The sequence below is a fragment of the Coturnix japonica genome, chromosome 13 (assembly GCF_001577835.2).
Source record: "Coturnix japonica isolate 7356 chromosome 13, Coturnix japonica 2.1, whole genome shotgun sequence".
Taxonomy (NCBI): Eukaryota; Metazoa; Chordata; class Aves; order Galliformes; family Phasianidae; genus Coturnix; species Coturnix japonica.
The window spans coordinates 13,124,357-13,151,580 of record NC_029528.1 but is presented as its reverse complement, the minus strand read 5'-3'; the positions used below and the strand labels follow the sequence as shown (position 1 = coordinate 13,151,580).

At 41.7% G+C, this 27,224-nt stretch overlaps 2 protein-coding genes across 5 annotated transcripts in view; one reads left to right on the top strand and one right to left on the bottom strand.

Annotated features, from left to right (window-relative positions):
* Nucleotides 1-27,224, bottom strand: part of C13H5orf58 (chromosome 13 C5orf58 homolog) — a 33,361-nt gene that overhangs the window by 4,610 nt on the left and 1,527 nt on the right. For 3 of the 4 annotated variants that reach the window (XM_032447443.1, XM_015876358.2, XM_015876357.2), the window contains exon 1: nucleotides 6,072-6,248. The gene's annotated coding sequence lies outside the window, so the exon portion shown is untranslated. Of the gene's footprint in view, nucleotides 1-6,071; nucleotides 6,249-27,224 lie in introns of those variants that run through there. The other variant, XM_032447444.1, reaches the window with a different exon arrangement.
* On the top strand, nucleotides 1,707-26,878 carry ITK (IL2 inducible T cell kinase). The gene is made up of 17 exons (XM_015876351.2): nucleotides 1,707-2,125; nucleotides 11,169-11,273; nucleotides 12,890-12,971; nucleotides 14,145-14,273; nucleotides 14,626-14,666; nucleotides 15,132-15,283; nucleotides 15,838-15,903; nucleotides 16,086-16,140; nucleotides 18,145-18,224; nucleotides 18,866-19,002; nucleotides 19,709-19,783; nucleotides 20,244-20,415; nucleotides 21,164-21,380; nucleotides 22,064-22,128; nucleotides 22,209-22,327; nucleotides 23,676-23,833; nucleotides 24,372-26,878. The coding sequence occupies exons 1-17, from the start codon at nucleotides 1,955-1,957 to the stop codon at nucleotides 24,441-24,443; spliced, it is 1,896 nt and encodes a 631-aa protein (XP_015731837.1). The 5' UTR covers nucleotides 1,707-1,954; the 3' UTR covers nucleotides 24,444-26,878.

Sequence of the window (27,224 nt, the reverse complement as noted above, 5' to 3'; positions counted from 1 at the left end):
AGTGTGACATCTACTCTTTTTTTGGACACCTCCAGGGACAGTGACTCCTCCATCTCCATGGGCAGCCTGTACCAGAACCTCACCACCCTTTCAGAGAAGAAATTTCTTCTAATATTCAACCTGAACATCTGGGCCTCAACTCTCACTCAGTCCAACCTGCAGCATCGGGTGTCAGTTTCCCATCAAACCAACACATTGCATCACATCATGCTCACACCATATGAAATGAAATTGCCAAATCCTGCTATCTGAACATTTGATCAAATCACTCCCCTCTTTATACTCCTCTGTGATCTCATTTCTTATCTCATGAAGAAATCAAGTTGCTACCAGGGCATTCAAAGAATTACTCCCCCCACTACTTGCCAGCCCCACAGAATCTCTTCTCCCTCCACATCCTCTTGCCCTCATCCTGTTGCTTCCGAGGCCACCTTGTTGACTTCTCCACCTCTTTGGTATCCTGGAGGCCTCTCTTGTGCAGAGCTGCATAGTTACAACCCTGACTTTCTGTTTATATCCACAGTTCTGAAAATACATGTAAATCTCCAACTGCAAATCCCTGTGGCACAAACTCTGAAGACTTTTCAGAAAGTCCTTGCCACATAGAAGTCAGCACGACTGGCAAGAATGAAGCCCTACAGTGTGTGAGGGCACTTTACAGTCCATGTTCATTAGTTATGAGAACAGATCTCTGAGCAGAGTTCCAACAAGCAAACTTTCCTTATTCTCATGGATAAGGAAATGGATGTGCACACAAAAATAGCCCTGTACTTTAAAATATACACATATATACACACATACATTTGCATTGCTTCCTAGAAGAGCTGGGAAATTAGCTATGAAATCCCCTTTGGCAGCAGTGACATTTTTGGGGGGAGATCACAGACTTGTGTCATCTATCTTGTTCAACCAAAAGACTTCCTTGTAACTCAGTCACTGCCAGGAAACAAAACCGCTTCACTAGTTTTGTATGCAGTGTTTCAACCCATGCTGTGAGACCACCTTGGAATACATATAAGTATTGTGTATATGTGAGCCATGTATATGTGAGCCATGCAATAGCTACCATTCCTCCCCATTTCTATTCCATGGCCAGGAGCAAGTCAGATCAGTGCATCAGTTGTGTTGGCTTTGATGTTTGCGCTCTCTGCATGGCTAATTACAGTGATCTCAAATCATCCATAGAGGGAACATTATGTCTGTGCTTCCTGGAATACCCAGCCACCAGATAAAGCACTTGAAGTCAATCAATAAGCAGTGAATGGTAACCAACAGTAATAAATTATTTTTGTTATTTTAACCATTTGTTTAAATGTCTAATTACTACAAATATTAAGCAATCCTTGTACAAGTAAATCCTGGTTATCATTTTTCATTTAGCTTGTATGTTCACTTGTTGCCTTTTGCCTTCGCTTGTGCAATATGAAGTCTCACTTCACATGGAAAACTTACTTAAAACACTTTTCATTACATCACTCAGACACAATGTAATGATTACATAGCCTGAATGGGGAGGCACTATTCCTTCAAAGAAGTAGTATGGATGCACGACCAACTTCTAAACAGACCAGAGAGACATTCATCCTATATATCCATGCTCATTGAATTTATAGCTGTATTTACTAGAAGGAACAGCTGCATCATCACGTCACACCCTTCTAATACATCCCTAATCATTACTTCACATTTATTGAATGCCCATCAAATGTTGTTTTTTCCATAACATTCACCCTAGAGTTTGCTTCAGCATGTGCTATTCGTTTTATGACTTCAGAGAGGATGTGGTTATGGTTTGGCAGAAAGGAAGCTTTGCTGTAGATGGAAAGATAAAGCTTAAAGCACCTACGCTGCCTCTTGAATACTTTTTTTTCAGAAAAAAAAGCAAAACTCTCAACTGTCTTCCTCCCTGTGTCTCTTTCTCAGACGGATGCTCAGCGTGTAGGGCAGGTATCCCATGTCCTGGGAGAGGACCATTCTTTGCCCAGTCATGAATAACTGTGTGCTCCTGGAAGAGCAGCTGATCAAAAAATCCCAGCAGAAGAGAAGGACTTCACCCTCCAACTTTAAAGTGCGCTTCTTTGTCTTAACCAAATCTAAGCTGGCTTACTATGAACATCGCCATGGGGTATGTCAGCCATTTTTTCCTCTAATAATAGAGTAATTAAGGGAAGGATAATCTCTCCCTCATATTTTAGTAACATTTCTGGTTTCTATTACAGCACCACTTGCTGAAAATTGCAGAGTGGTCAGATGGGTTCTTCAGAGCTTCTGGCTCAAATGGAGGAATAAGACTATGCTGTGACTATAGAAGTGTCTAACTCTGTTGTAGGTTGCTGTTTAAATCACTGCCTGTAACAGCTACATAAGCCTGTTTCTGGCTGCTCACATGAGTATGGGAGTGACTCGTATAGCAGAGAGCATACACATACACTGGTTGCAGATATCTTCACTCTCACTCCTCTCTTTAGAGCAACAGACTGATGGCTGGTGGAAGACCAATATTACATTTAAAAATGAATTCAGATGGTCATGCTTAGCAGGCCAAGCTTTCTGAGTTAACTCCAAAAGGGACCTGATGACCAGATGCGCTCAGACTTCGCATTGTTTCCTCAGGCTTGCATTTACCTGAATTGCTAAACAAGAAGAAAACTTGAAGTCAGTCTGCACATCCAAGTGTGCTAAGAGTTCTAGTGCAGTGAGAATTATTTCCCTGTTCTGTCTGGCTGGATCTTTGCTGAGCCTTAAGATGGTTGTAAATAGTATTGCTTGGTTTCCAACAGTCACATAACATGCTGTTAATCCACAAAGTTCAGGCACTGTTACTGTACAAAGACCAGTAGTGGGGATCTTGTTGCCTTGCTATCCAGCACTGGCACCTTCAGATCATATCACTTAGAAAATTAAGTTAAAAGTGAACCCAACAAAAAGCAAAGTATAATGGATACCAGCTTCAAAAGTTAATGAATATTATTTTCAAGTTATTTCTCTCCAGTGTGCAGAAGATATTTTCCTTGCTTTTATTTTATGTTTTTCTTATCTCTATATTTAAATAGGAAAATATTTATTGCCAATTAATGCGTCTGTATGTGTTGAGACTCTACTTGACTTCTACCCAAACCATCCTTCAGTTGGCATTAAGATTTTAGACCTTATTATAACTATCCTATTGTCCTAGTTAAAAATCTTCAAAAGCATTTAAAAAGTGATTCTGCCATAGGTATTTTGAGACATTTTCATACCTAGTTTTCATTGGTCTTGTCTTGAAGGATTTGAGAAGGACTCAACATATACTTTGCGTAGATACCTTTGTAAGCTTACACTAGCTGAGTGTTTGCATCTTTAGACACGTAGATCACATAGTGTTGGAAAATCTGATTCAAAAACTTTCAGCTGGGCATAGGTTTCATATGCTACACAATTGCCTTTGGAAATTTTATCCCCTAGTCTTCCTAAAGGCCAATTAGGTAACTCAAGAACATCTTAAAGTGCTGATGAAATAGACATATTATTGACTTGAAAAGGCATGTTGTTACATGACAAATGCAAAATCTGATTGTGCACCAAATAACAGCTGACATACTTCTGTTCATACGTGTGTGTCTATATACAGGCTGGGTAAATAGTTTTAAACTAAGAGAATGGAGACTTAGGTTAGATATTAGGAAGAAAAAAATCTTTCCTCAGAGGGCAGAGAGGCCTTGGCACTGCTGATTAAAGAAGCTGTGGGTTCCCCATTCCTGGAGTTGCTCATGGCCAGGTTGAACGTGGCCCCAGGAAGCCTGAGTTGGTGGGAGTTGTACATGCTCAAGGGAGGGTGGTTAGAACTGGATGGCCTTTAAGGTTCCTTCCAACCTAAACCATGCTGTGATAGTATGATACTGTGAATGACCATATGCATGTATATAATTACGTAAATTATTTTCCATAAAACACTGCCTTTTTGCTGAAACAAATTGTCAAAAAAACCAGGTAATTACACAAATAGAAGGACTTCACATCAAATGTGTAGAAAAGACTTTGTCCTGTGACCTACTCCAAGAATCCTCAGCCTTTTCAACCAGAAATTACATCATCCTGGTCAGGCTTCCATATGGTGATACCATGGGTGCTTGGGAGGCAAAGCTTAGGGCAGACTCTCCCAGCATCCTCTTGCCCCATGCTAAGAACAGACTGAAAGCTCCAGAGAGGATTTCACAGCCCATGAAGGGACAATTACAGTACCTGCCTTTCTCTGGGTTCAGGCATTGTGAATATAAAAAGATGCATAATTTACTGTAGCAGTCCAAAGAAAAGAAATAACCAGGTCAGGTTAAGAGGTGCAGAGATTTAGTAAATGATACCAAAAGCTACCAAGACAACCAACATAATCAAGGCAAATTTTTGCAATAGCTGTGATGGCATTTTCTGTCACAGCAGCACACAGTTAAACAGAAGGCACTGTTTTCCTCAGAGCCACACATACAATCACTGTTAATGTTAATGAAAGATATTTACATGTCTCATTAGGAGAATGAGCCCCCAATAACTGACAACAATAAGAAGCTGTGTTTTCTGGAATTCGTTATCCAGAGCACAATGCAGGGCTGTCTTAACATAAAGCTAAGCCCTGATAACAGGCACATGTATTCAGCCCCCGTCTGCTAAAATACATCAGAAGTGCCTTTATTACAACATGCAAATCAATTACATAGACAAAAATTATTCATTTCTGGGGACTGCTTTTATAGCTACTGAGCATGCAAGTGAATGAGCACATAGGAGTTTGATTTTAACCATTTCAGTAAGTTTGATTCTCACCAGAGTTAACTTATAACACAGATATTTATGTGACACTCTCAGTATCCCAGCAATACAGTGTATGGATTGGAGCTGCTTCTCTTGGGTTGGCTTGCTCATGTGTAGTGTGCTGGAGACTTACTGTATCAACTAAGTAGAATCTGTCCCTGTGCCATAGTTTTCCGTGGTTCCCTTTTTGTTGTTGCAGTGTTTTCCTATTGCTGGACACTCTTTTGCCCTTCCTGACCAAATTTTATCCTTTAAGAATTACACATTTTTAATAAAAAACTGATGACATTTAGTAGATTTAATTTAGCTTCCTTCCACTATTGAACCCTTCATTCAGTGCCATCCATTCTTCCTATCTTTGCTGGTCAAGATTAGCTTTGACAAAATTCATGCACAATTTAGCAATTGATCCGTGTGTTTTTCTATAACATAAAAGGCCTATTTTTGTTATACCAAAAAACTGGTTTGAAAACCAAGAATCTTTTTTATTTTTTTTCTTTCTCCATTTCCTTGGCAGCGATATTGATTTTGTTGTCAATCTGTTTGTGCCAATAGTAGGGACACATGCCTTGGTAATCATCTCAGACAGGACAGCAGTATGACTGCTGGAAGTGGCTTTGGCTGGTACTGGAATTAAGTTTAGTGAAAACACCAAGGCCTTCCAAATGGGAACCCAAAGAAAAATGATCTAACGTCTAAGCATACTTTTCCATCCAACCTTTGTACTTGAACCTTAAATCCACATAGCCCATAAAAAAAGAGCACTTGTAGAAAAACTACAGCTTTAATTTCCCTCTATGTCTCTTCTAGATTTAGGCTCATATAACTCCAAAAGACAGATACCTTAGGAAGCCTAGACCATGGGACAGCAAAACACCAAGCTCCTAGCTGTGCACAATGCCTACAGGCCAGGTCTTCTGAGCTCTACTGACTTTTCTGCCTGTTTTAAGAGGTCTGTTTGAAATGATTTTATTGGAAATACCAATACCAGATTTAGCCTATAGGACTTAAAAAGAACAGGAAGAGTAATTTCTCTGCAGCTCTTATTCCAAGGGAAACTGAGAATTTATCCAAGTAACATGAAAACAAACTGAGATCGTCTGCATGAAGCAGACTTTGGCTGTAAAGAGTTCTACTAGCTCTGTAAAAATATTTGATGCCAAAATTAGTTCTTGCAAGTGACAGTGAGTGATGAGTGAGCAGATAGCATACAAACAATACATACTAAGTGCATGATCATTAAGTAGCACCATATCATCTCACTAGCAGATGAAACATTTACTTACTGACATAAGAGCCAGCTTCCTCAGCAAGGTCTGTGCCCAAGTCCTGCACTGTAGGTGAGGCTGCAAACAAGATCTTCACAGGTTCCTGGAAGAGCAGCAAAACAGAAAGAAATTCCTAACTTCAGCTGCTAAAGCTACATATAACAGCAATCAGGGAACACAAACAAGCAAAGCAGACACAGCCCTTTTATTCACACTGCTTAAATACACAGAGGCATCTTAGGCAGCAGATGCAGTTAATTTTGTCATTAACACAATTCAATGCAGTCTGTATCCATGTTAAACCCTATATTAGAAGACCTTCCTGTTCTTTAGATCTAAAAACAGCTGTGAAACAAAATGTGTTTATTTATTTATTGAATTAAAGTAGCAGGACTGAATAACTGTGATAGATACATGCATTAAGCAGATACATTTAGGAACTGAAATGTTACATATAGCAGAGTATCTTGAATTATTACAGCACAACACTACAGTCAGAGATCTACAGAAAATCCCAGTACTACCAATTGTCACCTCTTTCTGCTTTTTCTTTGAAGTACTTTCTATTGGCAGGCATTGCAGATTCCCTTATAATTTTCTTTTAACATCCAGATTGCTCAAATTAGTTTTCAAAATTCACTTTAAAATGGTTTAACTCCCCATAAAACTACAGTCCGCTGGTGATCCTTTTAGGAATGAGAACTCAAAACATTGAACAATGTCAGTGTCCAGGCAAGATTTCTATCAATCCAGCAATCAACAGTTCTTTATATCCTAGCTGTTAATGATAAAAAGAACACATGCCCCAATGTATAGATAAGAGATATGATAAGATAAAGGACAGAAATTAATTGTATCAGCACAGGTTTCAAGGAAGCTCAAGTTCAAGCAGAAATCTTTTGGTCAGTGGAAAAATACAAGAGGATTACATTTAAGAATCCATCTGTTTTCATGGTATCTAGTTCCTATCATGGCTCCTAGTTACTATTTTCTATGTTCTTTTCCACTGTTCTTAAATCCAACTTGTGCCTATGAGAGAACTATAAGTTACAGAATAAGCTGGATACTCTGCAACAGCATAGGCATAAACAAAATCTGAGCACCTAGAATTATACTGTAGAAACTCAGCAAGGCCTGAAGAGAATCAGAGCTGGAAAATAGTGATTTGTCACTTCTTAGAAAAGATGTTCACCAGCCTTCAACAAACTTGGTTCTCCATCCCTGGGAGATAAATCTTTCACAATGGTTCTGCTTCACTTTGATGTAAATCTGCCTGCAAATAGAGGGGCAGGTTCAGTGAAGTGATCTGTACACTGACCCACTTATTTCCTACCAGTGGTTGAACTGTAATGGTGCATCTTGCCCTGAAAACCATGTGCTCGTATCCACTATATAAAGTGTGGCTATGGTGAATATTTTCTTGCAGTTAAGAGCAGAGAAAACAGAGCAAGCAAGGCATACATATGTTCCCGTATTATTTCTAGAGCTTACTTTAATCACATGGGAATGTAATTGTGTGATCTTCTATTACAAGAGACCTGTGAACCAAGAAGTATCCAAGAGTGGTCAGTATCAGCTGCGCTGGGTAGAGCTATGAAAGCCTCAAATGTTTTACTGGAAGCTAAGAGAGCATATCTGGAAGGATCTGACCATGCAAACTCAGATATTATTTTGCCTTTTTGAGGTGAATCAGTCGTGTGAGAGAAAGACTCTTCAACTTTAAATACAGCTTTTCAATCATTTTGAAATTTAAAAACAACAACAAAAAAAAAAAAGTGCAAGTCATTGGCAGCCAAAGGAGAGCAACACAGATGCAAGTTGAGCACTGTATTTCCAGCTTTTGGAAGGTTAATTGATTGCCATGAAAAACCCGTACAGAAAAGGTACACACGAAGTTCTACCTTCATTCAGGCCCTGACCCAGAGCAGCTGCATTGCCTCTGCTCCCAGCAAATTGCCCTGCCCTTTAGACTCATTTTGACCTATCCATCTTTTGAGGTTTTTTATCTTGCCTGTGTTTGGGAGACTGCATGTGCCATTCTAAAAAAATTAATAATAATAAATATTGTTTTGTTTCACCACCACGTTCTCACAGAGTAAGAAATTCCTCTTACTCCTGCCTCTGTCCAGGCTACTAAATGAGCAGAGTGACTGGAGAGCTAGTGATATGGCACAAGTGGACATCACCAAGATGGTTAATTAACAACGGTTCGTTCTATTCAAGCTGCCAATTGAAAGCAAGGAATGTAAGTCAGCCCAGAGCCTCACAAAGCTGGCACTGCAGAAAAGGCCATTAAATGCTTTTTCTGATGGAAATGTTTCTGCGGTTTTGCTTGCAGAGGACTGGAATTTCCTACCTCTCTCTTCTGCAGCTATAAGCTTCATTCCCCTTTCCACCTACTGAGGGAAGGTGTCCAGCTGAGCCTTCAGTGGGGAGCAGTGGGTGAGCACAGGTCCATGGGCTGAGCTTGTGGTAGGGGAAGGTCTCATGTACATAGGGGTCCAGAGGTGCTGCAGGGAAACCTGCTCCTTTCAGAGGTTCCTGGACAGGCATGGGGACCAGCTGAGGTAGGGATGCGGCAGGCAATGGGGATGAAGTAGAGTGAGATGAGGAAAGGGGAAAGCAAACACTAGAGCTGTGGTTAGTGAGCACTGATCAGGTGTTTGGGGCCAAATGAACCCTAATTGCTTGCTTTTTTCCTTACACCCCAAAAATACATGAGACAAGTTCTTACGCAACTTGTGAGCTCTGTCAGCTTTGTAAAACGTAGCACACTGCCTTTCTGCCTGCTCAAGGTTCTGCCCCCTCTCTCCTGAGCTCTTGGAGGTGAAGCTTTGCCCACCCCATCTCTCCCTGCCATTTGGTCTCCCTCCCTTCTTTCTGGTCTTGCGCTGTTGACAGCTTTTACTACCAAGGCTCTTTGATAAATAAGGTGGGATTGAGCAAAAGCTTTAAGCACCAAGATTTGTGATTCTTTGGTTCAGCACATGTGATGAATCAGGACCACAAATAGCAACAGCAAAGCGTTAACCAGAAAGCAGCACATTATTCAGACTGTACGGCCCCATATCTCACAAAATCTGAGACGCTTGTGAAGCAACGAGTACAGAACCTCAGTCAAGAAGCACACCCATGGAACAGCACTGGGTTCACTGCTGGCTCATTGCCCTCCTGTGGCCCAGCCTGTGGCCCTGCTTCTTCCCACGCTTGTCTGATAAATGGCTAGCTGGAACCAGAAGGACATGAGCTGATGGGAAGGGATTAGTGGGCCACCCAGCCAAACGGTCATGGCTGGTTGAGTTGCAGTGCTGGGGGCTGTGTAGGCTGAGGACGTGGTAAACACAAGGTGGCTCTTCCCCTAATTGAGCACAGTGAGAGTCCTCTGTTCTTGTTCTTGTTCTGCAGGGTTAGGACTGTGCAGGTAGAAATTACTACAGAATAGTTCTAGTAGGGAAATTCCCACCTATTTCTTCCAAAGTTAGTACTACCAGTATCTAAGACAAATAGAAACCACTGCAGTCATTTCTAAAACTGCTGGAGCTGTGAGGCAAGAGGAGGTGAAATACCAGAGTTGAACACCATAATGCACTGAGTTTGTGATACACTTAGCTCCATTCCATGCTGTTAGCTTCCCCTTCCTGTATTGCAAATAATGGCTTGAAAGCAATAAAGCAGGACATACTGATCTGCACACACTGTGCTTTTCCTCTTGGGACAGCAGTGTGCCTTGGTTATCTTTCCACACACATTACACAGCAAGACAACTGATGGTTCTCCTGACCAGCCAACTAAGACATCTATTTAATTATACTCTGGGCAGACTGAAAACTACAAACGGAGAACACTCAGCATGTTTAGTCTAGTCTTCTTAGAAACAAGTCTCTGAGGTTTTGGAGACCGTTTTTAAGAGGTCTTTTCTTTCCCCTCCCTTCCAAATGTCTCAGTTGCTTCTGTTAGATTAAAGCAGTCAGGCATCACAAAAATAGGGGGATGGTTAGTTCCTAGGCTTGCTGCTGGGTAATGCCTGGTTTGTGAATGGTAATTCCTATAGTTTGTGCTGCTTCAGGACTATAATTGCTTTCTGTCAGCAAAGTCCCATCTGTGGAGGTCCTGCTAAGCGATACAGCAACTGTGGCACACAGCCTGATGCTGTGCTTTAATTTGAGGTGATGGGGGCTTTTTGCTGAAATTACGCAATTAGAAGTAGCTCAAGGAGGTGAAGAGAGTTGCAGGACAACTGCATAAAGCTCCTCAAGAAGGCTGGGCCCTGTCTTTCACTGGAGAATGGAAATGTGTCAATAAAATCCACTCTGCGGTGAAAGAGTAGAGACTGGGACTGGGACAGGCAGCATCAACCCCAAAAGCCTCATGTGTGGTTAAGCCCTGGGTCTTCACAATAATCAGCTGCAAGAGAGCTCAGCATTAACAAAATTGAAGGTTTTGGTAGGAAATAAATGGCTTTGTGTCTCACGGCAGAATGGAATTTCCAGGGGTAGAACAAATGATAGAGGAGGCTGTAGAGAAGAGACAGAGGAAGCCAAATTTGGAAGAAAGAACTGAACAGACAAGAATGAAAAAAAGATGAGGTGCAGGGAGGCTTGCTAAGATTTGGCACTACTCTTGCTAGCGAATTGATTTTAAATTTAGAGCTGTCTTACAGCCTGGGGTTCATTGATTAAAAAAATCCCATTCCTCCCCTACAAATACAAGAGATGGACTTGGCAGCACACCCAGAGGTGCTGGCTGAACTGCCAGCACATATAAGAGACATACATACCAACAAAGTCCAGCAAGAGCAATGTGAGACTATGCTGTAGTAACTTTCCTCTCTTTCCTCAAGTCCAGGCATATTGGGGCAAAGTATGAAGCCCTTGCAAAAACAGTTTTGCAGTGTTTCAGCCCAAAGTTTTGGCTGGTTCTCTAAGAATCCATGTGCTGAGCTGAAATATATCTGTGTGCAGGTGTGTAAGTGCCACATACATAGAGGTGACATATATGAGAATAATTCCTTGTACTTACACTTTAGAAATCTCCAGTGGACATCTCAGTCTTGTCTCATTGTGTAGATAATCCACAATCACTAACCTTAACCAAGTGCTTCTATCTGTCTTTTAGAAAAAAAGGACTTTGAAGGGTTCTGTGGAACTTTCCAGGATTAAATGTGTGGAAATTGTGAAAAGCGACATCATCATCCCCTGTCAATATAAATATCCCTTCCAGGTGAGTCTGTCTGTTGGATATACTGATAAGCAATAGCACTTCTTTCTGTCTTTCACTAAAATTCTCCTGCACATTGAAATCCTTAATGAACCCAGAACTGAGATGAATATTATCAAGTGAAGACAAAGCAGAGGGAGGTCTGAAATGAACTAGGGACTCAAAGACTGAGTAATCAGAATTTTATCACATTGGCAATGCTATTTTTCATGATAATTATGGTGTATGAATTTCCATGAATACAGGACGATCTGTTCACAGATGACTTGAAACAATCTGAGTGTTACAGCCTTGTCTATGGGCCTTTAGGAGCAACAGAAGATGCTGTGGTATGCTGCAAACAGCTGTCAATGAGCAGCCCAGCAGGACAGCTCTTAGCCAGGGCTGGGCAGGATCAGCCTGGCTGGGGAAGCTTGATGGGGGAACATCAGCTGCTCTTTCTTCCCTTCCCACATTACAATGCAGCTTTCCTGGTTAAGCATGGATGGGAGAAGGAACAAATGTTGACAAACAATGACACAAGAATGTCTTAAAATGAGTGGGAATTATTGCCCCCCTTTTTTTTTTTTTTTTTCTTAAACAGAGGTTATGATTTATCTCTCTATAGCCTACAAAGCAACTGAATCACATAGCTGTCTGTGTGTGCCTGCAGGGGCATCAGGCCAAGAGATAGCAAATGCTTCCTATCATTTGAACGGTTATTAACGTTGCCTCATCTACACTGCTTTAAGCTCTGAAAAAAACAGATGCTGTCTTTAAACAGAAAACTCTGTTTAAAGATATTGGTTGAAGCTTTTTCAAAGTGATTGTGCATCAAAGAGATCGGGTCTCATTTGGGTATAAATTCTTGGATAAATATTGGAAAAGAAACATAGATTATGTGTTACATCACATTTTAGGCCCAAACGTAGTCATCTGATTAAGTTTCTGAGTCATTTTTGTTCCTGTGATGATTTCACTCCTGAGTCTGAAACTTCACGAATGTTCTGTATTTCTCTTCTGTCATTTGTTCATCACTAAGGGCACGTTTATGAAACCAGCATCCTGAATGCTCATTGCTCATCTGCTCTAGTTTCTTATTTCCCCACCATAACCCTAGTGAAAGCTATCAAAAACTCTAGAGTGATAGTAGTACAGTGAATCCCGGGGGCATTGCTTGGAATTCATATTGACCAGAAAAGATAAATTTGGCTCTTATATTTTAAGTGAAGGTGATTTAAGAGAAAGAGCTGAGAAACTTAAGTAATTTTCTCGTAGGTGCTTCAGAAGAACAGGCTATAGCCAGCATGCAGTGGGCTGGCTTCTGTGCAGACTGAAGTTGTAATGTTTCCATTGGTTTAACTGTCATTTCAACAAAAAATTGATTTAAAATAAAATTGCTCATCTAAAATTCTTTCTTGATTGAGTTTTGTACTCAGTTTTAGATAAGTAAAAGGCACTGAGGTTATGGGATACCTCTGAACAGGCGCTATATACTCCACTTGTACACAGCATTGTTTTTCAGGGATTTACGTACTTGATATGGGGGTTACTGCCTGTTTCTTTCCATGGTTCCACCATGCCCAGTACACCCAGGATTGTTTCTAATGGCTGGTTCCCATCTTTATTCCCATCTACAGATTGTCCATGATAACTACATCCTCTACGTGTTCGCACCCAATCGTGAGAGCCGGCAGAGATGGGTCTTTACACTGAAGGAAGGTAACAGAACCCCTAAGCCTACTTAATTGTTGAAGTTTCTTATCCCAGGTCATTTTTCTCCACAGCTAAAATGCCAAGAAAACATACAAGAGAAGTTGTTTTCTTACATCTAACCAAGCAAAGTGGTCACTGAGAACGCAGCTATGGAGTCAAATACATTTGCAGATGTTGTGGGTGTGTTTTCAAAAGCTTTAGAAAACTTCGGCATATAACACTTAATATTTTCTGGGTAGAAGATTTCTCATCACTGATTAATAGCTACTTTGTTTAGATGACAACCTTCTGAGAGAATCATGATTATTAAGAAACATTTCTGTGGGTAGCTTTCATTTCCTGTTCGCTTCTTGAATTGTTCTGTGGTTCATTACAATGATTCTGAAGTGAAGGTACAATAACTAACCGCTGGGTGCAGAAGGAAAAGGTTGTTTAGTTACATGAAAATTGCACCCTTATTCCCTCATAGCTTTCTCCTCCTTTGTAGCGTGAGCTGATGTTTAGTTCACTTTGAAAACATTGAGCCTGTTTGTGTTATTATTAAGCTTAGTCTTACAGTCAGTTATTCCCCTTTGAGGGTGTACCTGTTCCAAGTTTTTGTTTTATCGCCTCCTCTAGTTCAGCATGTTGAGACAATCTGAGTGATCAACAACAATTTTATTTGACTTGACCAAGTAGAAACAGGCCAGGATCATTTTTTTCTCCTTTTTTTCTTTATTCTTTTCAAGAGAATTATTATGGCAAATAGTTTCAAACAGAAGGACCTTTGATTGCTCATACAGAGATTCACAGCTGGCATCTACATGTGCAAAAATATTTAGAGCTGGTGAATCCCAACTGGTCCATCTCCCTCTGAACACTGAGCCAAAGCAGCAGAGTCTGTGTCCTACGTTTATACATCCTGCAGAGATGCAGTTTGCTATGAGAATCATCAGTACCTGGTGTACCAGGTTTTCTTTCTGTTTTTGAATTGTTCTTTCTGTGGTTTTGGTGTTTAACAGTTTGAAGAGAGAAATAGAGGAGGCTAATAATATTCACGAAGAATAATGGTTCGAAAAAGAAAATAAGGTCCTTACGTGCAGATTATTTCTGTTCAGTTCTATGTGCCTTTCAGAGATTATGTCAGTACAAACAAATCCACTTTTTCCTCCTTTTTTCTCTTACTCTAACTCTTTCCAGAAACCAGGAGCAACAACAGTTTGGTCTCAAAGTACCATCCAGATTTCTGGATAGATGGCAAGTGGAGATGCTGTGCTCAGACAGAGAAGATGGCAGTTGGCTGTTTAGAGTATGACCCCACCAAAACCGGTATGAGTTTTCGTTAAGAGAATCTTGACCCTGAAAGTATTTATTCCTAGAAAAAAGTAAAAGATTCAATCTATTTTGTCCTTCCCATATTTCCTCTGTAGTATAAACATCAAAGTAATGCTGGCAGATAGGGAAGTCAATCATTTTACACTGAAGACTTTTCCCCCCCTTGTATTTCTGCGATTCCCTATACAATCTGCACATCAGTTTCAAACCCGTGTTATGTTGCTGAGAGTCCCCGTGCAGGTGCAGCTGTTGGTGCATCTTACTCTAAACAACCAAGGCTTGCTGTTCTATTTCTGTAGGGTTTGTCTATATCTGATTCAAATTAGCTTTCTTGATTTCATTTCAGCCTCAAAGAAGCCTCTTCCTCCCACTCCTGAAGATAACTGGGTGAGTGCATCAAGGCATACAATGCTGTCCTTAGTAAAGCAGCTTTCCAAACCCACTTGTGGGTGGAAAAAGTCACAGTAAGAAGTGAGGAGCTGTGAGGTTGTTATGTCCATCTAAGAAGAGCAAGGAGATTTTATCACTGGCATCTTTTAATGGTAGTTTAGGAAACAACTGTGAAAATCAGATCAGAAAGGATTGATTCTGCCCGATGCCTTAAAGAAGAACTAGACAACTGTTTTCTGTGCATGTGGAATTATGTATGAAAACCATTGCTTGATAATGCTTAAAATGCCACGTTGCCAGTGTAACTTCACAAGCTCCTGGGGTGCTCTCCTCGCCTTGAGGTACTGAGCCCAGCAGGCTGTACAGAGCACACCAGTGTTGTCAGGGGAATATCATTTCAGAGAGCATGCCATTGATATTTATAAACATGAATATGATGAGCCTTTTTCCTAATTGGTATAGAAATCGTTGCTAAACACAAAGGAAACCTTAGTCATGGCCATATATGACTATGAAGCCCAGAATCCGCAGGAGCTGACATTACAATACAATGAGGAATATCATGTGATTGACAGCTCTGAGGAACATTGGTGGCTGGTTCAAGATAAGAATGGGTGAGTGCTTTTTCAACATCAAATTAACAAATCCTTTCTAAGTCCAATTTGCTCATCTACTAGCATTTATTCTGGTCTCTAGTACAACTTTTGTGCAGTATCTTCTGATACATACAAGAAAGAGAGATGGAAGGTTCCTTCACTTGGATGCTGCTTGTATCCAGGCAGCTGAAGCAAAAGGACCCAAAGGTTGATTTTTTGAAGAGCAGTCCTTAGTTCAGACTGATACTTTCTGTCAAATTTTGGGGGAAAAATTTGTGGAAACTGGAATACGCTCCATGGGGATAACTAACACAAAAATTAAACTATGGGATCCTCAATATAAACAGTGATAGAAGCCACACATTATTTCTCCTCAACTCTCCTTGTTTATCTGGGCTGGGGAGGTTATCAGTTGTTTCCATCACCCATAAACCCTACAAAATACATAAAACCCAGCACTTCTATCATGCAAAGAACAAGGCTTCTGGCCAACAAATCTTTCAGGGCTGACTCCTATGGATGCAGAGAAAATCCTGTGTGTAGCTCACACGTGCTGTGTCACATTTTCACAGGCATGAAGGCTATGTGCCAAGTAGCTACCTGGCAGAAAAATCACCCGAGAACCTGCAAATATATGAGTAAGTTGTGCCTATGTTTTTGTTATAACTCTAAACGCTGGATTTGTTACAGAAGCTGCAAACCTCAAAGGTCCCCACCCCACACTGTGTTGTCACTTTTGCTGGAGACTCTCAGTGCAGAGGCTTTTCAGCAGGATCTTCAATAACCCAGAAATGCTGACACGCTCTTTTGCTGTTTGCAGATGGTACAATAAGAACATCAGCAGAAGCAAAGCAGAAATGCTCCTCAGGGATGAGGTAAGCCAGTGTTTACGTACAGGTCAGATGGGCGATAATAATTAATTAATGAGAACAGCGGAGCAGCCCATGAGTGCTGCTCTGTGCAAGGGTGAACTGAGCGCCAGGTCCCTGCTGTGCTGCCATCCCAGGGCCATGCATGGAATGAGGCTGGTGAGGCTGGTGGGGATCCAAGCACCAGCAGCCCCCGACATCACAGCAGCCGGGGGTGGGCAGCAAGCTGTGCCGCCCTCACCCAGGGCAATGAGATGATGGAAAATGCCTTTTCAGAACAGTGTTGGCTGAAAACTCGGATTGGAGCTCATCACAGCTCTGCTGGAGGCCAGAGAATGCCGGTAGTTCTCTGAAAACTGAACTAATCTTGTGCTGTGGTATTTTGGGTGAAAGCCAAAAGGATGGGTTGGGGTCATGCTTAGCTCTGGGTATGTGTGTGCAAGCATCTCTCATCTTTCAGCAGAGACTGGGTTTTCCAGTGAAGATTGTCATGCAAATAGAGTACACTTCTTGTTCACATTTTCCACACAAACACAATGTTAGTTTTTACAGTGTCAGCTCTTACACTAACAGGAGACCCAAATAAAATGCTGAACGACAGCACTTAATGAAAATAGGAGCTTATTTTTGTGCGGTTTAAAATAATCTCTTATCTCCTACGAACTCCTACAGGATGTAACCATGCAGGATTAAGTGAACTTATTTTTCCTTCTGATCCTTCTATCGCGGCTTTTCTGTGGCTGTTACCCCTGTTTGGCTGCAGACACTTCTGGTTCAAAACCTCCCACACCTCACAGCTCCCATCAAGCACGCAGCCAAGCCCATAAGTGGTCTCTAGCCATTCTTGCTCCCATGTGACAGGGAAGGAGAAAATGATACTGAAAGGAGCTCAACAAGATGCTACCCCCAACTCTGTTCTACCTGTGCCAGCAAGAGGCTGAGGCAGGCTGAGCTTGGTGGCTTAGTCTTGTACCACGTGCTGCGGGTGGGATTTGTCTGGTAAAGCTGATAAAGCTCCTTCCAGCTTTGTCAGAGAAAAGACAGTCACAGGTTGCTGCATGTCGGCTGTCAGTATTAGCAGTGTTGAGATGAAGGAAGCCTATTTTTTGTTTTTATATACAGAAAAGGAGAGTACATGTAAGTGGAGGGACTCCATCAGGTAAAGCAAAGCAAAAATAATCAAGCATTAGAAGTGCCAGATATAAAAACATCTTTATCTGCAAACATTAAAAAATTACGTTTTTTACTATCAATGTATAGTCAGCACAGCACATTGACTCCTAACTGTCGTGATAAATCTTCTCCTCTGCTATCTGATTCATCAGTGTTTGGCCCTGCAGGCCTATGGAATGTTTTAGCATTCAGATGAGTAGAAAACAATTACAGTGAAAAATTAGAAAGGAAAATTGTTCTGTGAGTGCCTGAGTAGAGGTAGCCTGCTTTCCTAAGCAGTGATATTTAGATATTGGTTGGCTGGTGTACCTGTGAGCACAAAGGATCTTGTCCAAGCTTTTCCTATTTCTGGTACACTAGTAAATTATCACATATGGATTCTTTGGTGTTGAATAAGTAACACCTTCATCCTGTAGCTGCTCTCTGTAGTGCCCATTTTTGTTGAACTTGTCTGAAACTAAGATCACCAGTGTTCTCTCAGATAAGGTTGAAAGCAATCAACATTTCTTGAGGAGAAGCTTGGAGGAACAGAGACCTGCATTCATGTGCGCCTACACCCACACACACTCAACATGATTGCATAAGTCCCATTTCCTCAGGAAATCAAGCTAAAAATACATGGCAGCCAAGAGAGACCTGCTGGGTGTACCTGCAGTCCCTGGGCACACAGCAGGGCAGAGCACGGAGTGGCTGAGAGCTCCTTTTTATCCACCATCTTTAGCAAATCCTCATGTCCGAGCAGTAGACAGGGCTGAAACAAGCAAAGCTTTGCCCCTTGGCCTGCCTCTTTTTCTGTGATGTCTCTAACCAGTTTTCTCTCCTCTGATCTTATTACAGGGTAGAGAAGGTGCCTTCATGGTGAGAGATTCGAGGCAGCCTGGCATGTACACAGTTTCTGTTTTCACCAAAGCATTGAGGTACAGCTGAGCTCAGCAGCTTTTCACATCAATTACATCAATGAAATGGCTCCTATGAGAGAGTAATCTCTGTAGTTGATTTGGCATCATGAAGATAGAGCAGAAGGCTCATTAAAACGACAGAGAAAAATGATTCCAAAAAAGGCAGAAGAGTTAGCTGCCATTCGCAAAGCAAAGCATATTAAAGGCTTTGCTTTACTCTGCATCAAATAAGTGCCTATAAATAGTCCCTAAGACATCACCAGGCTTGTAATTTTGTTAAAATTTCCTTCCCAACTGAAGTGCCTGTAGGATCAACACAGGCTATGTGCTGGATTCATCCAAAGTGGATAATACAAGACCAGTAAAAGGGTTTCTGTCATGGGGCTATAAGTTTTGTTTCAGAACGAGGCAGAGGAATATAGTACTCAGCCTGTTCTTATTGAGAAACCTCAGCCTTTCTAGAGTTGAGACTATCTATCAGTGAGAGGGAGAATATAGAAGTACAGTTTTCACTGTCAATTGCAGCTCACTCCTCGCTCATCACCCATTCATTGTAAGGAAAGTTGTCCCATTTCTTTGCCCTCTTCCATTTATACCCCAAATTCTTATATTTTTTGCTGTAACCTAATTTTTCTCAAAGAAAACTTCATCTTTTTCAGCACGGATAACAATCCTGTTATAAAACATTACCACATCAATGAGACAACTGACTTTCCCAAGAGATACTATTTGGCAGAAAAACACATATTTGACTGCATCCCCGACCTCATCAACTACCACCAGCACAATGCAGGAGGTAAGTGAATGATAATACCTAGGTATTATAATATACCTATATTATAGATAATACCAGCTAGGGAAGTTGCTGTTTCACCATTAGCCAGGTGACTGTTCTCAAGGAAGGAAGGCTCTCAATCCCTCCACCCTTACACTGAAATGTTACCCTAGTACTTGAACATCAGTAAAATGGCCATCTTGGCTAAGCTTCCAACTTCTTCATTCTGAATATGACTAATGCAAATGACATACAGACAAACAATAGAGAGTCCTTTCATTCTCAAGGAGTGTGTCAGCAACTGCTGGACGAGCTGCTTGCTTGAGATAAACTGCAGTGCCTTCTTGACCTCGAGGTGGCATATCCCTGGGCCTTGATTTGGCACAAGGTTAGGGGCATGACCAAGATCCACAGCCAAACATGGTAGTCATCAAAGGCTACAGCTCAGAGTACCATTGGCTTCAAAAATATAAATGTATACTTTGGAATTTCATCAGTTAATATAGACTCATACTTCTGACTGAGCCAGAATGAAAAATAAGCTGAAAGCGATCAGAATTGGCTTCCTTTGAGCAGGCAGGAAATCACACTGAGTAGAGATTCAGCTGCCCTCAAGTGGAGCTGAGAACTCAGTACAGTAAACCTGCTGACTCCCTACTGGGGAGAACAGCCACACTTCCCATAACTGTGACAATAACTGGAACCCATCTTTCCTTCTATTATTCAGGTCTTGTTACTCGTTTGCGGTACGCAGTGTCTTCTTGGAAGAAAAAGGCTCCAATCACTGCAGGGCTGAGCTACGGTATGGAGTTACTCTTTTCACCATATGGGAATTACACACCTCCTTGGTTATCTGGGTGAAGCTGAACATCCCCACGGAGAATGAAGAATTCTCATGTGACCATCAGTATAATTGTTTTCTTTAGATCTTTACATTGCATCATTCCAAACATGATTATAATTCTTGGAAGCATCAAGAGAACTGAGAAACCTGATGTGCATAGTAGTATACACAAACACTAGAAACAATCTTCCCTGAAGAACTGGATAGACAAAAGAAACAGAGGAAAAAATGGGAATGCTGTTATTCTGGTACATGAACTGCAGCATGGAGTAGTGAAATGAGCACCAAAAGTCACACAGATTATTTAAGTCAGAGTCAGAAACTCTCACTCAGAGTCCTGTCTTAATATTTAACCTACAATAGCTTTTTCTTTCACATTTTTCTGCTAGATCCTTACTCTTTCTTTTGCAATCAACAGGAAAATTGGTCATTAATCCCTCTGAGCTCACCCGTGTGCAGGAAATAGGCAGTGGTCAGTTTGGGGTGGTTTACCTTGGTTACTGGCTGGAGAAGACAAAAGTTGCCATAAAGACCATTCGTGAAGGAGCGATGTCTGAAGAGGATTTCATCGAGGAGGCAAAGGTCTTGATGTAAGCAGTAGGTTCACCACAGAAATCAGACCCTGTACTCAGTAAACTGAGCCAAAGCGTTGTGATAATGCTCAGGAATATGGATGGGGGATTTAACTTTGCATTATCTACTATCTAGCTAAATAGTATAGAGAGATAGTATAGAGAGACCTGTGAGCTCTGGGGGTTACAAGGGAACGCAGTTCAAAGTGTAGGCGAATTCCTGTGCTTATAAGTCTATCAATATCCAGAACTGTCTTCTAAATCTTTGCTGCTCTAGAAGGCAGGGTTCATTCCTAGTGCATTTTGGTGAGACAAGTGTTTTTGTTAGAAATAATTAGATTAAGACATCTCAAAATTTGAGGGAATTTGTATTTGAAAAGCTTGCCTGCTTTTTTGTTTATTTCTATTTGCACAGCTGGCAATATTTGCATCTGATGTTATTGCTTTTATTTGTACTTTTTACATCTCTCTCTCTTCAAAGTAGGAAGAAAACATTTTTTTTGTTGTTTGATTGGATGATTAAGAATGCAGAAATGTCTTTTGGTGATCACTACCACTGAAATGAGATATACTTAATGCTAAGCAGCTTGGAGTTAGAGCTGGTCCACATATTTTCTCTTTTATGTGTTCATAGTTGGTCTTTTCAGAGGGAAGAATGCAGCAGGGTGACAAAACTGGTCATTTTCTGTAAGCACCATTTCTGTAAGGACAGAAAGGACTGAGCAGACTTCAACCTCTTTTTCCATCTCCTCTCCCTGTCCCACAGGAAGCTGTCTCACCCCAAACTAGTCCAGCTTTATGGAGTGTGCTTTGAGAACACTCCCATATGCCTGGTGTTTGAGTTCATGGAGCACGGCTGCTTGTCTGACTACCTCAGAAGCCAGCGGGGCAGTTTTTCAAAAGAAACCCTCCTGGGAATGTGCCTGGATGTGTGTGAAGGAATGGCTTATCTGGAACAAAATTCTGTCATCCACAGAGACCTGGTACGTTGCCTCCATACAGACGCCTCCAGTACGACTGGGCTTTCTCTCTTCATTAATTTCAGCTTTCACACTATTCCTGCCCATCCACTGGCACAGGAACAATATCTCTTCTTTTTGCAGAAGCAGCACCAAAGCTTTAGAAAGAAAAAGCATCCTCTGGAACGCTGATAAATCTGTTTCCCTTTGTTGTTGAGAAGAAACAAGAACATAAATTTCATCTCTTTGTCTCAGTAAACTCTTTTACTTCCCACAGCTCACAGAATCTCATCGCCTTTCATCTCTAAAACAGCAAAGATACCAAAAAGAGCTGTTTTTACATACGCATAAACAACATGCATTGCTGATAAAATAGTTTTGATTGCAGTGGTCAGTAAGCTGCCTCATTTACTTCTGCCATTTTACTGCAGGACTGTGGGCAGCTGTGGATATTTCAGTCTTTCTCTGCTCTTTCTGGGCAGCAAAGGCATGCCTCAGACTGATGGCTGAATGGCTTTGCTGGCAACAGAAGCACACTGGCTGTAAAATGTACAGAAAGCATTAAGACTTAAAGTCTTGCCTTCTGTGTATAGTAGGATACCACCCTGATTCTCCTATTTTGAAGCACTGTGTAGAACAGGATAAGAGCAACGAAGTGGCAGTGATAGTCTTTCAGGACTGACCTTCTGCCATTTATGCTTTTGTAGGCTGCTAGGAACTGCCTGGTGGGGGAATCTCATGTGGTCAAAGTGTCTGACTTCGGGATGTCAAGGTAATGCCACAGTGGCTGCACATGGGGCTGTAGTGAGGTACCAGGGTTGCTCAGCATGCTCCCTTCTTCTCCTTTTCCAGGATTGTTCTTGATGATCAGTACACCAGCTCCACGGGGACCAAGTTTCCAGTTAAATGGTCTGCCCCAGAGGTTTTCTCCTACAGTAACTACAGCACCAAATCAGACGTTTGGTCATTCGGTAAGAAACTCTCATCAGAATGGAAAAAATGAAACAAAAAAAAAGAAGAAATATCAGCTAAATATCAGCTCAGAAGGACCTGGGGGCTTAGTGCCAAAGTAAAATGTTCTAAACACTACATCTTCAGTGTTCCAGTGGTGTTTTGCTTGAATAGTAGCTTGGAAAATCAAGCCTAAATCATCCAGGTGAAAGAAAGAAAGGAACAGTAAACCACCTACACACTCTGAAGCACTCCAGATATTGCCAATATAATAATGTATTGTACCCATACAATGCTATTTTATGATGCTACTGAATGACTAACCAAGAACATGTAGGAGAGTCAGAAGGTTTCTAAGAAAAAGTACATACAGACATTTAAGCATTTCATCTCTCTGACCAGCAGTCCAAAGCACTGAAGCTTCATTCAAAACCTCTGCCTCTGAATTTGTTTTTGCTGACTCTGTTTGCTTTTTGTTGATCTGAAAAATATTATTTCAGTGCTGACATTTTCTCACCTAATTTCTCACTCTCCAGTGCATTGTTTTATGATTTGCATCTGTTCTTCGATCTCCTTTCTGGATCCTCATAGATAAGAAAGCTGCTGTATGTTTTTTTCCCCACAGCCATTGCCACTGGAGATAACAAAGACTATTCCCTGGCCGGTTGATCTGGCACACTGATGTGCCTGGCCTACATCCAGCTAACATGCAAATAGTGGCAGTGCAGAATGAATCGGTACAGTGTGTAGAGCACAGCACACAGTCAATGGGGTGCCACTCAGCTCCGTGCCTCGCAGTAAATAATGCAGGGTTATACCCTTGGCTAGTCTGTGCTTGAAAGTTCTGTGCTTCCCTCTGCCCTTCCTAGGAGCTGTGTGTGGTTGATGCTGGGTGAAGTGATTCATCTGTCTCTCTTCTTTCTTTACACTGTGAACAGTTTAACACCAGAAGACCAAAGAAAGCAAGACTAGTAATAACACCAGAACTTGCATTCACTTTATCTGCAGTCCTTTTCTGATCTGATGGCCAACTCTGACCAATGCCCACTGCCATTTTATCTTGAATATCATCTACTACACTGGATAAGCACAAGTTTCTGTACTGCTCTGAACAGTAATCATAGGAAATCATGAGTGTTTAGGAAAAGCAAAAATACGTGCTGCAATCCTTTGAAATTCCACCATGATTGCACCGTACAGCTGTGTTAGGCCATGATTTTTCTGATGCATGCTTCAAATCCGAGCAAGAATGCTTTTTCAAGTAACAGACACCAATGCTGCGCTTCAAAGATGAGTGAGAAAGGGGCTGTGGGCCTGCTGAGAATGTGATTTGTGTCTTGTGTAATTGTTCCCATTTGTTTGCTTTAGGAGTGCTGATGTGGGAGGTCTTCAGTGAAGGCAAAATGCCTTATGAGAATCGCACCAATGGAGAAGTGGTAGAAGAAATCAATGCAGGGTTTCGGCTCTACAAGCCCAAGTTGGCCTCCAAGGCTATTTATGAGGTGATGAGCCACTGCTGGAGCATGGTTAGTATTTCACTGGGAAAGCACTGCTTCCCAACAAGAGCTGTCTTCCCTTCAGCATTTAGGAGAGTTTACACCTCACATGCTAATACAAGATACAGTGCTGGAGATGAAGCACTCTGAGGCTATCACTGTGTTAGCAAGATGAGTTAAACATTCAGGTCTTTACCTTTTATTTAAGCTGCTGTCTCTATAGAATGCATTGACATCACCGAGAAGTCTATACAGTGCACATAACTCAAGTTAGTTCAGCATTTTGCTTCCTAAGAAAGCTACGAATCAGTTGTGCTCAGTTTTAACGTGGATGGTAAAAATGACAGCCTGCCCCTTACAAAGTACTCAGTGTCCTCTGGGGAAAATTCACATTACTAGAGAAGGAACACGGTGCAGAAGGAACGTGATTCTTCTGTTGGCATTCTCTCTATAAGAATGCATTTTGTTTCTGTTAAAACTCACCTTTCTCCACAAGGTTTTCCTTTCTAACCTCACCATACCTCCCACACTGACATTAATATTCTCTCTCTCTCTCTCCTTCACTCAGAGGAAAGAAGACCGTCCGTCCTTTTCTCTTCTGCTTTATCAGCTGAGTGAAATCTCTGAGTTTGATCTGTAATTATGGCACTGGCTGCTACATGAAGCTAAGAGAGTCCTGAGCGGGCAGATGGCTGGATTTTCCCCACACAAAGCAATAACATGAATCCTTCCACCACAGAAACTTACTGCGTGCCTGAGGAGAAGCAAAGGGCAGAGGCCTGTACTTCCAGAAAGACGAGATATTCCCAGGTCTTCCAGAGCACAAGCAGACATGGGGTTTGGCTTGGCCAAGACTGTTGTTTGCATCTTCCAAGCAGAACCAGCAAATGAGCAGAGATTCCTGCAATATGTAACACAGCGAGTGTGCTTCTCGTGAAGATTCAGCCTCAAAACTACGAGATTTGGCATTGATGTTCCAGTTCTGCAAACTCCCAAAGGTCTCCCCTGGGGAAAAACCTTTTCTTTGACTATGAAGGAACACTTAGACATTTCCACGGCTCTCTAATTCAGAGTGGGCTGGACCTGAAAGCTCTGAACAAAAATAAGCCTGGGATACAGAGGAACAGGCTGGATTTAGTGACTGCATTTCTGATGCTGACATTTTAAGGTGGTTTTGTTCTCCTTTTACACAACTTCCTATGAAAGTGTGGCTTAACAGGCACAGGATTCTGATACCCCAAAAGAGGTGTCTGCAGTTCGTGAGTAGGAAACAGGAAAAGTAATGTGTTAAAGAGTCTTGAAATCCTCTCAAATTTCTACAGTGAGGGGGAAAATGGGACTCAGATGCACATCTAGGTGTTCTGGGGGGGGGAACTCAATCTGAAAGTTTCTGTTGATTTTTTTCTTCAATCTTTCTAAATCAGAAGATAAATAAATAACCTCCACCAGCTTCCTCTACATGAGCATGGAGGACACGGCAGGGCAGAGCGCTGTGTGCCTCCAGTCCAGGAGCAGACAGGATCCTGTGCCAGGGAGAGACAGAGGAACCTATTCCCTAACAAGTGTGCCATGAGGAGGAAACAGAGTGTGTGATCAGTGCACCAGTGCTAATGAGAAGTTTTACTTCAAACAGAAACTGAATCATCACAAGCAAAGACTCTTCCATCTCTTCTGAGAACAAACTGGTCAATCTTCTAGGGAATGATTAAAGAAAGAAAGTCTTATGCAAACAGACTGCCTCGGTGCTGCAGGAGCTCCACAGCATGTGGTGAGAGCACAAGAAGGTGTGAGCAATATCCATCTGTTGGTACTTCAGTTAATATCCTCCGCTGCAGGACAGACACTGATTTGACATAACTGACCTCCAAACCAGAAATGTGGGTGTTCGTGTCCTGCAGCATCTGTAAATGGGATCAGGACTTTCTGCTAAGCATTAAGAAGGACTCAAGAAGTTAAAAGGACTCACAGATTATATGTGCATATATACCAAATGTGTTTTTGATGTCTCTGTGTTTGGGCAAGCTGGGACATGGGTAAACTCTGTGTGACAGCAGTTTACAGAAACACTGAGGTTGAAACTTGTAGCAGCAATTCCTTGTGTTGTTACAGAAGTCATATTCGCCAACAAAAATGGAACAAGGAAATACTGTAATGCCATGATCTCACATATCCTGTGTCAAACTATTTCTTCATAGAAAGAGGTTGAATTTCTGGTGTTTTTCAGATCCATGGCTCTAGAGCAGCTTTTAGGAGTCAGAATCCTTTCAGGTTTATAGATACAAGCAAGACATAGTTCCTACCATATAGACCTTCCAACTTTGCTTTATTTCCACATTATTTACTGTATTTTGCTCCAACTGATACCATCCAGAGTGACTCTCCCAAGCAAGGTGAATCCTAAATCCAGACCAGAGAATGTCAATCCAAAGCACAGGGTCAGAGTGCCACCTCCAAGGACCTCCACAGAAATCTCTTAGCAGTCTGAACCAATATGTGGAAAATGAGCATCTATAAAACATCTTTGAATTTCTGCCTATGGTGAAACTAAGCTAAGTTTCTCTCTCTCATCCATTCAATCCAAGTTAGCCTGTTGTCACATCCCCATGGTGCTAAATTTGGCATTTGGGCAATGAAGTTTCCAGCAGCCCTACACATGTTGAACTGCAAGCTTACAGCTAAGTGTGAGGCCAGCTGGCTCTAACCCCATTCTCTCCCCTGCTCCACTCAGACAATCTAAAGCACCGCAGGGCACTCTGCAATGGCTTTTCCCTGAGTAGAGGTGTTCAGCCTGGGGCAGGGCTATCTGCATGCTCACAAAGCCAAGCTTCTGGCTTGTTGGGAGCAACAAGGGATCTGATGAGACTGAGGAAGCTGCTGTTGGGTAGCAGCACTATTGCTCTCCTAGGAAATGTTTCTAGGATTATATTTATGTTTGATAAGATAAATGTCATATTTATTAGCTCGGGAGCACTGCGCAAAATAACATTGTAATGTCATATGTTTGGTCTTCTTTAGCTGTATCTCTTTGTACATAAAAATATGTGTTTTTACAGACAATAAATTTAATTTGTCCCATCTGTGGTTTTCACTATACATAAGCAGCAATGCATCCATTCAGCTGACAGCAGCAGAGCTACAGGGCAGACCTGGTGCCCAAGCTTCCCTGCAGAGACAGCCAACACTCATGGGGAGCCTGAGTCCAGAGCAAACTCAGCCCCACGAGGTGTTCCTGTGATCCAGGGGGCAAGTAGTAGCCCACTGTGAGCAGAGAATGGTGCCCAAGAAAGGCACACTGCCAGGGGAGCTAAGGAAATTTATCTAAATATTATATATACATATTTCAAGACCTTTAGTGGTCCTTGGGTACCCACTGATGTCTTTCTTGAGGAGGCATCAGGAGCTGGGAGAGCTGCTGGAAAAT